General features: G+C 39.2%; 1 protein-coding gene across 1 annotated transcript in view; it reads right to left on the bottom strand.

Annotated features, from left to right (window-relative positions):
* Positions 1-611: 611 nt before the first annotated feature.
* DOCK8 (dedicator of cytokinesis 8) overlaps positions 612-15,803 on the bottom strand; it is a 75,284-nt gene continuing 60,092 nt past the window's right edge. The window contains exons 37-48 of the mRNA XM_050329233.1: positions 15,547-15,705; positions 14,690-14,790; positions 14,042-14,234; positions 9,305-9,448; positions 8,330-8,461; positions 7,385-7,519; positions 7,112-7,201; positions 6,429-6,665; positions 5,655-5,798; positions 4,510-4,616; positions 3,475-3,642; positions 612-2,880 (exon numbers count right to left, since the gene is read on the bottom strand). Of these exons, the coding sequence (XP_050185190.1) occupies positions 2,817-2,880; positions 3,475-3,642; positions 4,510-4,616; positions 5,655-5,798; positions 6,429-6,665; positions 7,112-7,201; positions 7,385-7,519; positions 8,330-8,461; positions 9,305-9,448; positions 14,042-14,234; positions 14,690-14,790; positions 15,547-15,705 (1,674 nt within the window). The 3' untranslated portion in view covers positions 612-2,816. The remainder of the gene's footprint in view (positions 2,881-3,474; positions 3,643-4,509; positions 4,617-5,654; positions 5,799-6,428; positions 6,666-7,111; positions 7,202-7,384; positions 7,520-8,329; positions 8,462-9,304; positions 9,449-14,041; positions 14,235-14,689; positions 14,791-15,546; positions 15,706-15,803) is intronic.

Below are 15,803 nucleotides of genomic sequence, written 5' to 3'. Positions count from 1 at the left end.
TTTTACTGCTGGTCACCACTTGCCCCTGTGCACTGCAGGAGGATGGGGAGTGGCTGGCGTGGTCAACAGAGACACACCAGTGCTGAATTGGAGGATTCCTGCCCCAAAACCAGCACCATGCTCCCTAAAGTTGGTGCTTGCTGATGTTAAATGCAAGGAATAAGAGAGCTGTGGTGAGCTCTGGGCATGTCCGGGCCAGGATGGTGTAATTCTGTGTCTCACCTGCTGGTTCCCCTTAGACAGCCTCAGCAGTTCAGCCCCGGACATGATGTGGACAGAACTCTACCTAGTCTTGAATCACCCAGATGCTGAGTTCAAGAATCAGAAATGTTTCTGCTCTGCAGCTACAGAGCAGAGGAAGAAAGGAGGGCTCTCCTGTCACTGAGCATCCTCCTGACATTTTTCATGAACAGTGAATGAAAAAACAGTTAGGAAGCAACTTGTTACCTGTCATTGCTGCAAATGACACAATTTATCCTAAAGACTGACCAACATGTTCTCTGCCCAGATCTTTGTATTTTTTTGCTAAATGACGCTTCTACAAGAAAAGATTGTTCCTACTGAAATTTTCTATTGAGGCGTAAGGTGCAACACAAAGGCACTTTGGAATATCCTGTGTAACAGTCACTTTATTGCAAAATGAGTATCATAAGGTAGAAAATTTACATTTCACATAATTCAGCTTTTGAAAGAAATGTACAAGCCATGTTCCATTTGTAGAAGGGACAAAATGAAATACAAACTGAGAGCAAGACTGGCCAACTGACTGAGGTGTGCTCAGCTTGTAAAATGTGAGTGAAGAGTGCTTCAGTATTCATACTATCTTGAGTGTTATTTCAGTTTGTGGAAACACTTCACTACTTTTACCTTGTATACTGTACAACAGTAAGGGATTTTGTTTACTTGAGGTATCTGTTAATTAGGTTGTAGAGTATAAGCATCTTTCAAACAATGACGTTTGACTACAGGGTTGATAGATGACAGTATTCTGACCTTTCTCCTCAACTGGCTGCCAAAAGTGATAGATAAGGGGCTAGGTAGAGCTTCAAAACTTTGGGAAATTAGTAAACTTTTTAATTTAAAAGAGTTTCAAAGCAACTTGAATATAGAGAAGCCACATGTTTTGCTCTGAGCTTTTTAAGAAATTTGTTTATGTACTTTGGATGTGTTCACTTCAAAATCAGAGTAGTTATTCCTGATTAGTGCATTTAACAATACTATGAATAAGGAGGGAAATTCTTTTCTTACACTCCAAGTGCCATGGAAGTAAGGTTTACTTTGCCTATTTCCACATCTCATCTTTTTTGATCATCCTTGTGAATCTTCTACATAGCACATTCAAAATCTGACACAAACGTCAATGAAGTGCTTGGAATATTCCTATTATCAAATGGCAAGGCTGCAGGTGACTGTAAAAAGTCAAAATGTTTCCACTAAAAAGCAACAGCCTCAATCACCCTTACACTTTCAGAGCAAAGAGGTCTTGCCTGTAGAAATACATGGCATCAGCTCTGAGAAAATCCACTGTAATTTTTAAAAATTAAATATAAAGAAAAAATGCCACCATTTAATTTAAGTTTTGTGTTTGGGCACATGGAATTGGTTTCTGTAATCACCATTAAACTATGATTCCAAAACACTGAAAAGGCGTAGTGGAGGAAGTAATATTGAGGGACTCTTCTGTGAAACTTGGTTTCAAAATACAAATATTATGTGGTAAGTATAGTCACAATACAAATTGTGGCGCTGTCATGGCCTGACTAAACGAGTTCCAAAGTCCTAATCTCTCTCAGCACCCTCATCTGCAAAATTGTCATAACATTTCCATACTTCAGAGAAGCACTCTAAAGGTAATTTAACAAAATGTTTGCTTAGGACTCAGAAAATACTATTAGGTGTTATAAATTATGTGCTAATTTCCCTTAAGCTGCAGTAAAGCCTGAGCTAAGTGCTTTGTAGGAAATCCCCACTGTGAGCTTCTGTAGTTAATTTTGGATAAGGCTATCTACATAAGAGCACTGTGTAATAAAGCAATCGCTCATAGCTTAGCATCTTCTTTTTAAACTATTATATGTTAGCTTCTCTGCTAAATACGTCACAGATTATTAAGAAATCCAACTGCATGCCAAGTAGTAGTCCCTATACTTAGAAAAAATTTTAGAAATATTTATTATTACTTCTTGCTTTTCAAGCTTTGGTTGAGAAAACTTTTGCAGTACTCCCTGCAGTTAAGAACCATGATAGAAACTGGTGACAGAAACTGACTGAGGAAATTATTCTTTCCTAATGTGTCAGCTCAGCAAACACAGAGCAGGGGACCATGTTCATCCTCATTAAGAAAACATTTAAGCATGTGATTAACTTGCAGCATGTGCACTGTTGCCAAAAGCACATGGATAAATGCTGCCCTAGAAAAGGACCCCAAACACATACAACTTGTCATCAGTCCTTAGATATGTTATTTGGATTCACTTCAACCAAACCATGCCAAGTTCTACGTCTGTTAGTTAGTGATGACTGACTTCATGCCACTGACCACCCTAATATTCACCCCCTCTGCAGTGATTATTTTACAATATATACAAAAGTATTTAAAAAGCATCCCCTTCTGCTCCAAGCCCTAATGGTATGTGCTTGATTAGCAGTTATCCCCAAGTTTTCATTCAGTGATCTTGTGTAAATGCTTTTCTGCGTGCTGTCCAGAAAGCACACATGCTGTCCTGTGAGAGTTTTCTGATTTCATAGATGTGGAATAAAATACTCCATCACTTCTGGCTTGCGGCATGAAGCTCTTCCTTGGCCAAAGCTGCTTGTTCTTAGGTGCTTTGTGAAGAAGTCTGGGCATCATATTTCCTAAAACTGTGGGTACGAAAAGATTCCCTGCAATGAAATAAAGTTGGCAGATGAGAACAATCCAAGAAATGCCTGCCTTGTGAAAAGGAGCAGCTGACAAATCTTCAGCTGAAACATTTTACGCGTTTGCAGATCAGAGTTGTCATTCCTTCTCCTCTCACCCCACACTGGGCACAGTGGCTTTGTGAAGAAGCATATATTCATAAGAACATTAGACTAGTTGTGACTAAAAAGAGCTACATTTTCTTGGAGTGAAAGGATCATTCTTAGTTCCTGCTAGCTAATACCACATGGTGCCATACCTGTTCTATCTACTTCTGGCTTCAAATGTAGAAGAGATCACAAAATGTTTCCAATATCTTTTCATTAGGGTAAGGGGGAAGTCTTACCTAATGATGTATTAAAATTACATAAATCCTCTACACCAGGAATGAGCAGCTTGAGAAACACAGTTAACTCTACAAACAGCTACAGTGGAAGTCAGCCGATTGCTTTAATCAGGAATGCAGCTGGCAGTGTATCTCATGGCCTGGTTTAGCAGACAGCGAAACTCCCTTTCTTCCTTGCAAAAAATAGCATATTTTTGTATAGCCACAACAGATAACCCTGCCCTAATTGTACCTTGTGCTATGGACTTTCACTACAGGTTTGTACAGCTCTGGAATCTTCCTCTCGATCATGGGCCTAAGGTTCTCCTTCAGCTTCATGTAGTTTCTTTTGAGCTCTTGATGATATTCCCGCTGGTCAGCAGTAATAAGTTGCTTGTTTTTCTCCACTGCTTCACCACACCTAGGCAAAAGGAAAATAAAAAAGGCATGTCATGTCATCTCTACTTCTATTAAACTCATTCACTTTGTATTAGGTACTTTGAATGGGCAAAGATACAGCTCTTTTGATTTAGGCATCCTCTGGTAACTTGTCAAGACCAAAGTGATAATGAATTAATAAGAAACCTCTGTCTTTTCCAAGAACACAAATTGAGATTATATTTTTTAGACATTGGAAAATCATAAGGGAGCTAGTAAAAACAAATTTAATGACTGCAGAATACTGAGCTAGCTGCCTACTTAGTGTAAACAGATGCAGTGACAATGGAAGAAAACAGAAGCTGTATCTGTTGAATAAGACTCATGTTTTAAACTCAAACTTATCCTTCAGCTTATCCCCATGCTTTGTTTGGACTAAGGGGAGAAGTATTTTGGTATGAATATATTTGTTAAGGTTTACCAGCATATCTGAAGCAAAGGACATATATGTCTGGTAACACCACTGTGTAGGCTTGACAGGGTCAAATGTTTTCTTATGAACACCTTTCTTTATATCTTCTAAATGTCACTTCATTAAAAGTAAAAATCAAGGCTATAGTCTGAAATGCTTGATTTCTACAAAAGTGTCAAAAGATAAAACAAACGGAACATCTTAATTTATACATTATTTGTTTGAAGTGTTAAAATTTTCTCCCATTTGGGATGCAATGCTTACCTAAGCATTTGCTATGAAGCAAAGATATCAAGTCTGGCCTAAGAGTCTAAAGTGTGAGATGCCAGGATTCATGATGCTAACTTGTATAATTAATAACCAATTATATTATCATTGAATTATTGCTATTATTGACTTCATTGATGCAACTCAGCATTTCAATTTTGTTTTACTGACCTCATTATAAACTCTTTGAAACACAACCTCAGCTTGTTGTGATGTCGATAAAGCTTGGGGTCTGCTGGAATTTCGGCCAGGAACACTTGCGCTACCTCTAGTGGTCCCTTATAGGAATAACACAGGAAAATATTAAAAACACCTCCTTAGACTGAAAACAGACCACACGTTTGTTCAAGCTGTTTGCTATTTCATGAGTGGAATTATGAAAGAAAAGAAAACTATGCACAGTTACCATAACAGGATGGGTTTTTGCTCCCTTACCCCTGATATTTCCTTTGGCAAGCAGAGTTTTTGCCCATCATATTTTATCCTCTCCTGTTTTTATGTCTCCTCCAACCCCACAACAAAGAGAACAGGCAAATCCTGCTAACAGAGAAGAGCTGGGATACTGACAAACCTGGTTACATTAGAGAAACACAGCTCCTATGTGTGGTGTCATAAGACCTCAGGGGAGTTAAATAAGCCCAGCACAGAAAAGGACCATTCTTTCCAAAGCTTATAGTTAACACGTTATTTCAGACTAGAGACTTTGGTTGATGAAGAATCTGGAGAAATTGAGTATTTAGGCTTTTAGCAAAGAAACCAAGCTTTGTGAAATTGCACATAATACCAAGTTTTTGCTCCTTTGTGTCTCCATTCTTTCATTAAAAAATTTTCATTGTCTGGGGTTTTTTGTTAGCATGTATATCTATGTTACAGTTATTGTATGTCAGCTTTCTTTTTGGGCACTCAGGTCTTGACTTCATGTATTGACTTAATTTCTGTGAAACTGAGTTTGCAGTAGTCCCACAGCAGAATTGTTATTATTATTCCCATTGCCCAAAGATATATCTGGAGAGAACAAAATGGCTGAGATGGCTAGCATGTTAGAAATGGAAAATACTTGGTTGCATTTACAAGGCTTCTATGAGTGTCTGCACCTACAGTCAAGGCAGCGCTTCCATGATCACTTTCACCAAAAGCATACCTAATGAACAGTATACAATGACTAAATATCAAGGGATGAAGTTTAAATGCACATTGTGACTAAACGTATCTAACTAGATATACTTCTTCTGGTGCAAGAGATAACAGAAAAAAAAAAAAGAAACAATGAGAGAAATATGCAGAAGCTCTTCACCTGGCTAATTTGGATCCCTTACCTGATTTACAGTGGCTCCAACTGAGCCCTGCAAAACCATCTGGAGCATTTTGGCATCTGGTGGTTCTTGGTTGGTGGCTGCAGTTAGTTCCTGTGTTTTCTTACGCATATCTTCTATAGCAACTTCAATTGGGCTTAAAACAAACTAATGGAAATGAAAGAAAAGATGCGTCATTACCTGACTCACACATGCAATTGACCTGTTCTAAATCTGACAATATCACAATCATTCTTCCGTGTCAAAAGTAGTAGCTGCAAAACACAGGAAGACTGTTCAATCTAAATATCATCTTGGAAGACACTGCATCTGATCCAAAGCTCTTTCCCATCTTATGATTTGTAAGAATAGGGTGTGAATCAGACTCCCTGTTTGCATAAATTCATTATTATTCTAAGTTGCTGACTTCATGTCTGAAATTGCCCTTTCTACAGTATAAAGTTTCCCACCTCTAAACTGGCTCTGATCCCAATCTAGTTCTCTGACTATATTTCTAGCTGCTTCTACTTTATCAGCTATAAACAGAACACACATCCTCCTACATAGCATTACAGCTAGGAGGCCAAAAGAATAATGTGCAATTACTATCCCCTCTTCTCCATAGTAAATATCTATTTTGCATTTTTCTACCTTTCTATAACAGTCCTGTTTATGAGAGCAACATCTGAGAAATTCAACATTCTTTTTTTTTCTGCCAAGCATAGAATTTGGAAGTCTTCCTTCCCAGAGACTCCTTCAGCCCCTGAGAAATTAGATCTGTCTTCAAAACTGAATCACCTCTTCTCTTTCGAGGACATTGATTCTAGTTTTGATGTAGGGGAAAGCATGCATTGTGGTTAGGATGGTGTTCCTCTTGTACTGCTCACTAAGCTCTCCTCTGGGACGCCCATCCTTGGTGAAAGGCGTAGTATACATGAACCGACAGATGTTGAAGTTCTTCTCAAAATAGGTAACTCTGTCCTTCATTTCATACTCATCAAAATATGGCTCCACAAAAGTAATTTGTATGTATGCCTAAGAAAAGAGGGAAGAACCATTACAGTACTTTACAACTCAAGGAGTGTAAAAGGAATAGCACATGAAATATCCTGTAGTTCACATTGGCTAAGGTTGGTCTGGAAGAGCACAGAGCTGCAAATCCTTCAGGGATCCTTCTCTTATTCAGAGCTGACAAAACTTGCATCTAGGAGGGTACAGCTTAACCCAGGGGATCAGGATCAGAGCAGAGACCAGAGATCAGATCTTCTAATTTTTATACTCTGTGATAAGCTACCAAACAAAGCCTGTAACAGAGGCTTTAACGCTCCTGGTCACAGAGATACAGTCAGGTTGGTTTTGGTTTGGTTTGGTTTGGTTTTTGGTGCCTGAATGTTTAAGCATAAAAGTTGCAAGGGGGACCCCGTCTCGTCCTTTCTCTTCTGTGACAAAGCACTCAACTCTCTCGGTAGTACTTTCCCTACCTTATTGGGGTCCAGCTTTCTTCTGTCAACAGGAGCAGAGTCCTTAATCACTTCCACAGCATCCTCCCCAAAACACTGGCCATAAAATCCCTGGAAAGGAAACAGAATTATCCGAAAATGTTTTTATTTAGAATTTTTTCATTATATCTTATGATACAAATCAGTTAGTTACTGATTTTTTATGTAGCAACAATACTACTAGGAGTGTGTGGGTTCATTGAAAAGTATAACATAACATTTGAGACCATCTTAACATAATGTTTTTATCTTTACCTCTAATCTGTGAGAAATCTCAGGAAGTTTGGTAATTGCAGGCTCCTTATAAACAAATTCCTGTTCATCCAAGTCCCCAAATTTGGATCCATAGAAACCAACACGGAAGTAAGTTCCAAACATTCGTTTTTGACCCTAATTAATAAAAAGAAAGAGGAAATTTACAACTGATTTTTTAAATGTGAATGTTGTAGTATTTGGATGCCTCTACATGACTGTTCCAACATGGGTCCCTTTCCAGTGGGTGCAGTCCTTCAGGCACAGCCAAGTCCCGAGTGGGTCCTTGACAGGGTCACACGTCCTACCAGTAAACTTGCTCCAACATGGGCTCCTCTCTCCATGGGCCTGCAGGTCCCTGCCAGGAGCCTGCTCCAGTGTGGGTTTCCCACAGCATCACATCTTCTTTCAGGCATCCACCTGCTCCCACGTGGGGTCCTGCACGGGCTGCAGGTGGATGTCTGCTCTCCCACTGACCTCCATGGGCTGCAGGGGCACAGCTGCCTCACCATGATCTTCACTACGGGCTGCAGGGGAATCTCATGTCCAGTGTCTGGAGCATCTCCTCCCTTTTCCTTCTCCTCTGACCTTGGTATCTGCACAGTTGTTCCTCTCACATATTTTCACTCCTCTCTTCTCTGATCACAATTACATCTGTTCAGATACTTGTTTTCTCTTCTTAAATAGTCACAGAGGTGCTACTACCCTCTTTGATGGACTCGGCCAGCAGCAGGTTTGTCATGGAGCTTTCTGGCACTGGCTTTGATGGACATGGGGAAAGCTTCTAGCAGCTTCTAATAAAAGCCATCCCTGTAACCCTCCCCTTCCACTACCAAAAGCTGGCCACACAAACCCAATACACATGTGAACAGTTTATTAACACCAGTCTTAAGCAAACAGTGTGATCCAGCAATGTGTCTTGCTAGCAGTGCTTTGCCTCATAGGTACCTTATTAATTATGCTGTCAAAGGCCTTCTGTAGCTTGCTGTGTGTCAAGGTAAGCTTCCTGAAGTCTCGATGTGCCTCCAGTATGGGAATGACGATTTTGTACACCTCATTCACAGTTTCATACAATCCTCCCTTGGGAGAAAAGAAAAAAAAGGAATAGAAGACATGAAATGAGTCCCCAGACACTCTGAAAAGAAATTAAATCTCTATTAATGCCTTGGCTGAAAAGAAAATTTATGGGACTCATCTGTCAATCTGGTATGTTACTTGTTTTAGTTTTCTGAAAACTAGTAATAGTAAATGGGTAGTTTTGAAAAGCAAACAACAACATGGATGGAGTTGGGATTTCTGATCTGTTGGGCTCTCAAGCCTAAACTCCTGTGTAAGGCACATGGTTTCTACTTCAGGACTAGAAGAGTTAGAAATGCAGGACAACCAGAGCTGTGTCTGGGCAAAAGGAACCCAACTGATATCTTTTGAGATGCTAAATCATACATCTTCTTTAGCATGTCAAAATGATGACCTACTTCAGCACTAACACTCTCTTTACACAGTAAGTGGAGACTATGAGACTGGTGGTTGTATGCTGTGCAAAAACATAGGAGTAACTCTCACATACTTTGTAAAGTTATAGTTTAAGCAAGACTTTTTTTCTGAAATGTACTATCCCATAAAAATATTAACCAAAAATCTTCGTTCATGTGTGAGACAATCAGTTTCTGTGGATGCTGCCTGTAGTCTGCACAGCAGAGGTAGATATATTGCTAAACTAGTTACTTGGAAAGCCTAACTGCATTGATCTGACTGAAGCACAACTGGGATGGCTAGATGTGGCCTCTTGTTATTTGGAGTGTGGCAGATCTGTAGCACTTGGTTTAGCAGTAAAGCTTTGCTTCCTCATGTACAGGAAAATAAGCTACGTATCTGGACTGAGTAGTCCACTATTCCCTCCTGGTGATTTTGGCCCTCACTCACCGTGCTGAAGAGCTCTGCAGCTTGCTCCAGCAGCCCTACCAGTCCACTTTCTGAGAAATACCTTCCAGAACATATGCCATCTTCATCTGGAGACAAAACATCATCTGAAACAGCAGATTCCTCTAGCACATTGGATGAAATGTTCTAAAATACAACAGAGCACAGAAATCAGAAACCTAGATCAACAGTATATCATAAAGGTCAAGGCAGAAACAGTTGCAACATATTTACATGATGGGAAGAAGAATGAGGTTATACAAGTGCAGCCAGCGTACACACAGTTAAAATTCCTTTTAGAAGCAAATATAACATCATAAATCTCCATAGATGGCAGATCAGGAGTTTTGCTACAAGAATCATGAAATTTCTTTCTTGCCTAAGGTTTAAAAGGCAGGCTCCTGAGGGTGTCAAACTGGCTCTCCTCTGGTGGCTGGATTTCCATGGAGCTACAGTAAGCTCAATCTCCAATGCCTCCGGGGTCACAGTCAATGTGCCCTTCCTGCTGCTGGCACCTGAGGGTGGGAAATTCCAAGCTGCTTTCTGGACCTCCTGCCACCTGCTTGAACTTGACTTTACTGCTTAACTTGAGCTTTCAAGTTTTGATTAGACTTTTGCAAGCAGAGGAGAAGTAGGACACAGACAATATTGCTCTAAAATCCTCAATAACTGAATGCTTCTTTGTGTTTCATCGTCTGCCATATTACACCTTGATCTTGCAGAATTTACTTGGTTTCGTGTTAAAGTTATCATGCATTTAAATAGAACGAGATAAAGTACACAGTGTCAGACACTGTTTTGGGATTCTAGACCATGAAATAACATGTCTACTGTTCTCCAGGATTCCTTTGAATAAATGACACTGGGTAGCATCAACATTAAAAATTTTATAATACATACAAGTACATGCACATTAACACCAGAATATGTGTGCATACAGCATGGTACTGGCATATGTAACTTTCAACAGCAGCAGAAATGCTAAGCTTCGATTTGCTATTAATTAAAAGGAGTTATATTAGTGTCACAGTGTCTCACTTCAGCAGAAACTGGCAATGACAATCTGTCTGAGTCCAAGATGGATACCAGCTGGCTAGCTAGCTAGCTGAGTCCTTAAAGACATCTTTATAAAATGGCAGAGACACTGAGGGCTGTTACTATTGATCAGATTTCAGATAAAGAATTGGCACCACACATCACTACCAACACTGGACTTCTCTGCCTGGGTTTTATGGATGTATTTATTTCTCCATGGGTGAAATTTACTCTAACCATGCTGCCATCACAGTGTCTAATCTGCATGTCCTGTCATCTCCATTGGAAGGGTGAACATAAACCTCAGGACTGTAGTCACAGGAGTTAAGAGTATGTGTGAATTTTGGCCAGAGGGAAAACTGCAGCACTTATAAGCACACCTATGCCACTTTTTACCTACCAATCTCATTGAAGATAATGACTTCAACCAGACTTAGCTTCACATACCTATGGCAACTCACAACCCATACTGCAGATCAATTTCTCGTTTTCCTTTCGTTTAAGAGTGGCCATAATGTACTATTTTCATGTGACCTCTGGTGGATTTTTCCACTCCCTTTTGTAGCAAAGGTAAAAGAGTCCAGAGAAGTGATTTATTTATAAAAGTAACAAGAAAGTCACAAACACCAATTATCCCTTATTCACCTTTAACTAGTGTCAGGCATTTTACAGTCCAGGCACTCTAGCAGGAGAGACCCTTCATGATGTACTCCTAGTACTTGTGTGATCTTCTGCAAAGTGGGCATGCCTCACCAACTTTAGCCTTGATCTACCTTTCATATTGAAGAATTTTATATGTCCCTTATATAATAAAAGCAATACATAAATTGCCATGTATTTCATCAGTAATTATTTTGGACTTCACAAGCCTAGTTTTCTTTAAGAAAAAGAAACACTTGTGGAAACTCAAAAAAACCTGTGATCCCCAGCCCATATCACCATGTTAAATACGGCCATGGTAACCTGCAAACTAGATCCCCAAAACAGCAGAGTCCTATTAGGCTACTGCTGAGCCGTGACTAATTAGCCCTGCCTCAGCAGCTAGACATACACACACTAAGTTCTTGTCTCTGGTAATATAAAGTGACTTTAAAATAATTCCATATGCAATTCATACTCCCACTAATTTAGCTTTATCACTTGCAAAGGGGATTTAGTGTAAACATGAATTAAGCTCAAAGGGAATTTTACTGAGGGTGACTCCATTCTGATTTTGAGGGATAGTTTTGTCTGGCACAAAAGAAAAAGTGTTACTCTAGTGATAATCAGTTTTCTAAATGCTAACAGTCTACTGAAGAAGACCTAGGTCCAATAATTTGATCCTTTGCTGCCTTATTTTACTCATCTGTAAAAAGGAGATAACACTTCTGCTCATCCAGAATAATATTTTTGTACACATTATCATCCTCAATTCCACAACTAAATATATATCACTGATAATAGTTAATTTCATATCTGAGCCAAATGAAGAAATTATCACAGAAAGAGTCTAGGACAGAGATGTGGAACTCCAGGTAAAGCCAAGGCAATGTGCATAGTCTTTCTCTCTTTTAACAAGGTCACCAGAGTAAGAACTACACAGGTGCTACAAAACACAAACCTCTTTGTAAAGAATGGGAGCTCTTTTCTTGAAAGCCTATGCAAAAACGCAAAGTGTTATTATAGTTAATTATTGTTATTGAGCAAACTGAAATTCAAAATTATGCTGTCAGATAAAGGCTTTTGCAATCAGGTTCTGGTCATTAAGGCATTTTACTACCTCTCCTCCTCTGGGGCAACCGTTCCTTTGGCAAACATGTATTTACACAAGCATTTTGATGAGAGAGATTGATTTGCTGGTTTTAAACTCCTACGTTTTTGCTTGCCTAGTGCCTTGCAGAACAGACTTCAAATCTCTAAAATAAATTAAAACATATCCATTCATGGCAATCTGCATAATCTAGGAGCAATGGAGGGAGGAATTGCATTCAGGTCAAATCTGTGAGTTTACAAGCACTCAAGGCAGCCTGGGAGCAGAATGACTTTGGGAAGAGAATGCATAATTTACTTATGTTTAAATGATGATAGTATGTAACAAGTAGAGAGAAAAGAAGTAAATAGAAATAACTGATGGAAGTTAGAAGATATACAAAACTGATAAGGGATGCGAAATGGCAGAAATATAAATCTGTGGCCCGAAGTTTAGCCAAAAAAAAAAAAGAATATAAACAGATATTCTGATATTGAAGAAAATCAAGAATAACATAGTCCATCACCTGATTACTAAGGAGAAATTGCAAATACTAATGCTCAACAAAGTAAATTCAATGCAAAAGAGCAATCATGCTCACATTTACTATTTTGAAGGGAAAAAACCCCAGGTGGTGTAGTTATATCAAAGGATGACAAATGCATCAACCATTAAAATTAGCCATTTCAAAATCACCTCGACAATAAAATGTGCTTCTTAACTGTTCCAAAGAGCTAAGCAAAACAGTAGTCAAGCAGTGAATACAGACTTGCCATGTTTTAGAAAACTGGAGAAGTTCCAGAAGAGGAAATACCCTTTGGGGCCACAAGTTTTCTAAAAGTGTACAAGATGCAGCAGATAGTCATAGGTCTGTCAGACTGCACCAGGATAAAGTGGTGGAAATACTGATAAAAAATTACTAAAGAAAACATTAAATGGTTGTAGTCTGTCTGAATCAACACAAGACAACAGAAACATGAGACTTTCTAAAAAAAGAGGCTACAATGTTATAAAGGTAATAATGCTCAAAGAATAGATATCCATACAACATCTAAGCTGATTCTGCAAAATATTTCCACTAATTAGTTGAAATTATTTATAATCATTGCAGCCAACACTCTATAAATTAACAATGGTCTCCACTGGTCTTAGCAAATAATAATAAAGGAGGAATTATCAACACTTAGGTATATATTAAGGGTTTGACCATTTCTACTTTTAATATTATGTGAAAAAAAAGTAGTAAAATCATTCAATTTGCACATGAAGACAGTTTGGTTAAGGGTGACAAAATATGCACAACCTGATAAATGTCTAACTTTAAGAACCAAGAGTTGTGCTTTCATCTGTGTGATATAGAAGAGTAAGGTGAAAAACAAAACCTAACAAAACTGTCTAGAAAAGATCAATGTATTACTTAGTAAAGAGCTCAACAACCCAAAAGAACCAATGAAGTCCTTGGAGAGAGAATCTGAGAGCTACTTCTCACACTGAAAGAATTCATGGGACATTTTTATTTGACTTGGATGTACTGTATATAGATTACAGTGATAGTGTTATTCATCAATCAAAAAGGGTTGGTTACTAACTTGAGGACCTTCAAAGGATTGGAGAATATGCCTAAAAGAAACGAGTAGCTCCTATTAACTAGATTATAAGAAAGGAGTTTGAAAGATGCATCCGTCACAGTTGATAAGCAACAGCCCTAGGAAAAGGCATGTGAAAACAGAGCAGCTTTAGCAAGTCAGAGATTACAGCATTGAAATGCTGGAAATGGAAGATAGAAACAGCTGGATACTAAAGGACTATGCTTTATCAGCATAAATCATTTGAATAACCTACCAAAAGTAGTGTTGCTACTCTGCCATTGTAAACTTTTCAGCCCCATATGCATGCATTTCTACTTTGCTTAACACAAGAAGGAATACACACATCAGAACAGGCCATCCCAGTCTTATGTGGTCAAAGCTTTTTACCTGAAAGCTGACACTGCCCACTGGGAGATAGTTTCGATCCTCAAGCATGCTCAGGTACTCTGCCACCAGTGCTGCAGCATGGACCAAGCACATGGCTGCTTCTGTGTAGCACTTCCTCTTGGTGTGCTTCTCTGCCATGTTCTGCAGCCAAGTCAGCCTCAAGTCTGGTGATGTCTGGTATCCTTTTGCAATTCTAACAACAGAGGGCAGAAAGGAACTGTGAACAATCACTCCTCAAATAACAGAAATATCTTTATAATTCTTCACCTGGGTGAAATGGAGGAAGCCATCTCCATCTTTATTCTGTATAATTCACTAAACACAATGCAAAAGAAATGGTTAGGCAGTGGTAGGCAGGATACCCAGGGCCCACAAGGATCATAAAACTGCTGCACCTAACACTCTTCAGTGTTTACCAGTCCCTGACTCCTGTCCTTGCGCAAATATATGCCCTCCTCCCCATGGCTCCACTGCAATGTGCTCGCTGCTGCAGCCTGGGCTCCCTGTGACATATCAGCTGTGCTAAAGAGGGAATGTACAAATCCAGAAGAGCTAGAGGGTTTGTCTACAGCGTGTCCCTAAAAATGCACAGTTCTTGTGCTCACCTCATTGCAGAATTCCCTCAGTTGCAACTCTAAACAGATTCACCTGTACATGAGGTCCATCAGCATCTCTGGATCTTCCTGAAATTCCCTCATTTTCACCGTATCTGACAGGATGCTGTTCAGATTACACAGTAGCTCCTCTACCTGCAGTAATACAAAGATCAACACGCATTTCTCAGGGGTTCATTTTTTCCATCTGGAAAAATAACAGCATATGCATCAGCTGATGTTACTCTCTTTAAGTCTCTTTTACCCAAGGGAATGTCAGGATGCTGAATTGCTGCAAGATATGTTTTTTCATCTACACTCAGTGCAGCAAAGACTGCTGACATAGCAAATCTTACACATACGTTTTAACTAATCAAAATGAGCTGAAATCCTTTGATCTATTTATTTCTCAATGAAAAAAAAATCAAACCTATGTGCTAATGGAGTTCAGCTTTAGTTGATCTTTGATCTGATAATAAACCAGATGTTTTTGTAAGTCTTCAGCACAAGCAGAGTTACTGTAAGAATTTTAGCAGATCCTCTGACAATTGCCTGAAAAGTTTTTCATTACTGCTGCTGACACCTTATGAGTTGGCAAACAGAGAGAAGTTTCCATGACAGTACTTGTCTGAAAACATAATGAATCAAATTCCACCTTGGGATATTCTTACAGTTCCTGCTGGGGTCCAGAAGAAAGCTGTACTCAAACTAAGAGATGATTCTCCTGTAATGTGATTTCAGAGGACATTCTCAAGAGTTAACACCAATGAATTAAGTCATCCACTTCTTTGCCACTTAAACAGTGCATCCTTATTTTTGTTGCTTTGAAAGACCAAAATGTAGAACCTGCTTCAAGCATGCTCCTATGTGAAAGCTCCTGATAGAAGACACATGCGTTATAGAAGATTTTACCTGGATGGGAAATGGAGTTGCCTGCATATCCATATCTTCCTCTGCATAGGCTAGGATGGTTCGTAAGGACCGTCGAAGGAATTCCTCATTAAACTCAGGTGATTTTCCAACCAGAGAAGCTAGTGACATGGTCACCTGCATCTTCACTCTTGCAAAATTCTTCCAGAAGAGAAAACAAAAACATGAAAGAATGATGGCTGCACTGCATCATGCGTACCTCTGCCTCTTATTTAAAACAAACCCACTTTCTCTTGCCC

The sequence above is a fragment of the Myiozetetes cayanensis genome, unplaced genomic scaffold, assembly GCF_022539395.1.
Source record: "Myiozetetes cayanensis isolate MyiCay16 unplaced genomic scaffold, myiCay2020 scf4, whole genome shotgun sequence".
Classification (NCBI taxonomy): Eukaryota; Metazoa; Chordata; class Aves; order Passeriformes; family Tyrannidae; genus Myiozetetes; species Myiozetetes cayanensis.
This window is presented reverse-complemented; position numbering and strand designations above follow the sequence as displayed.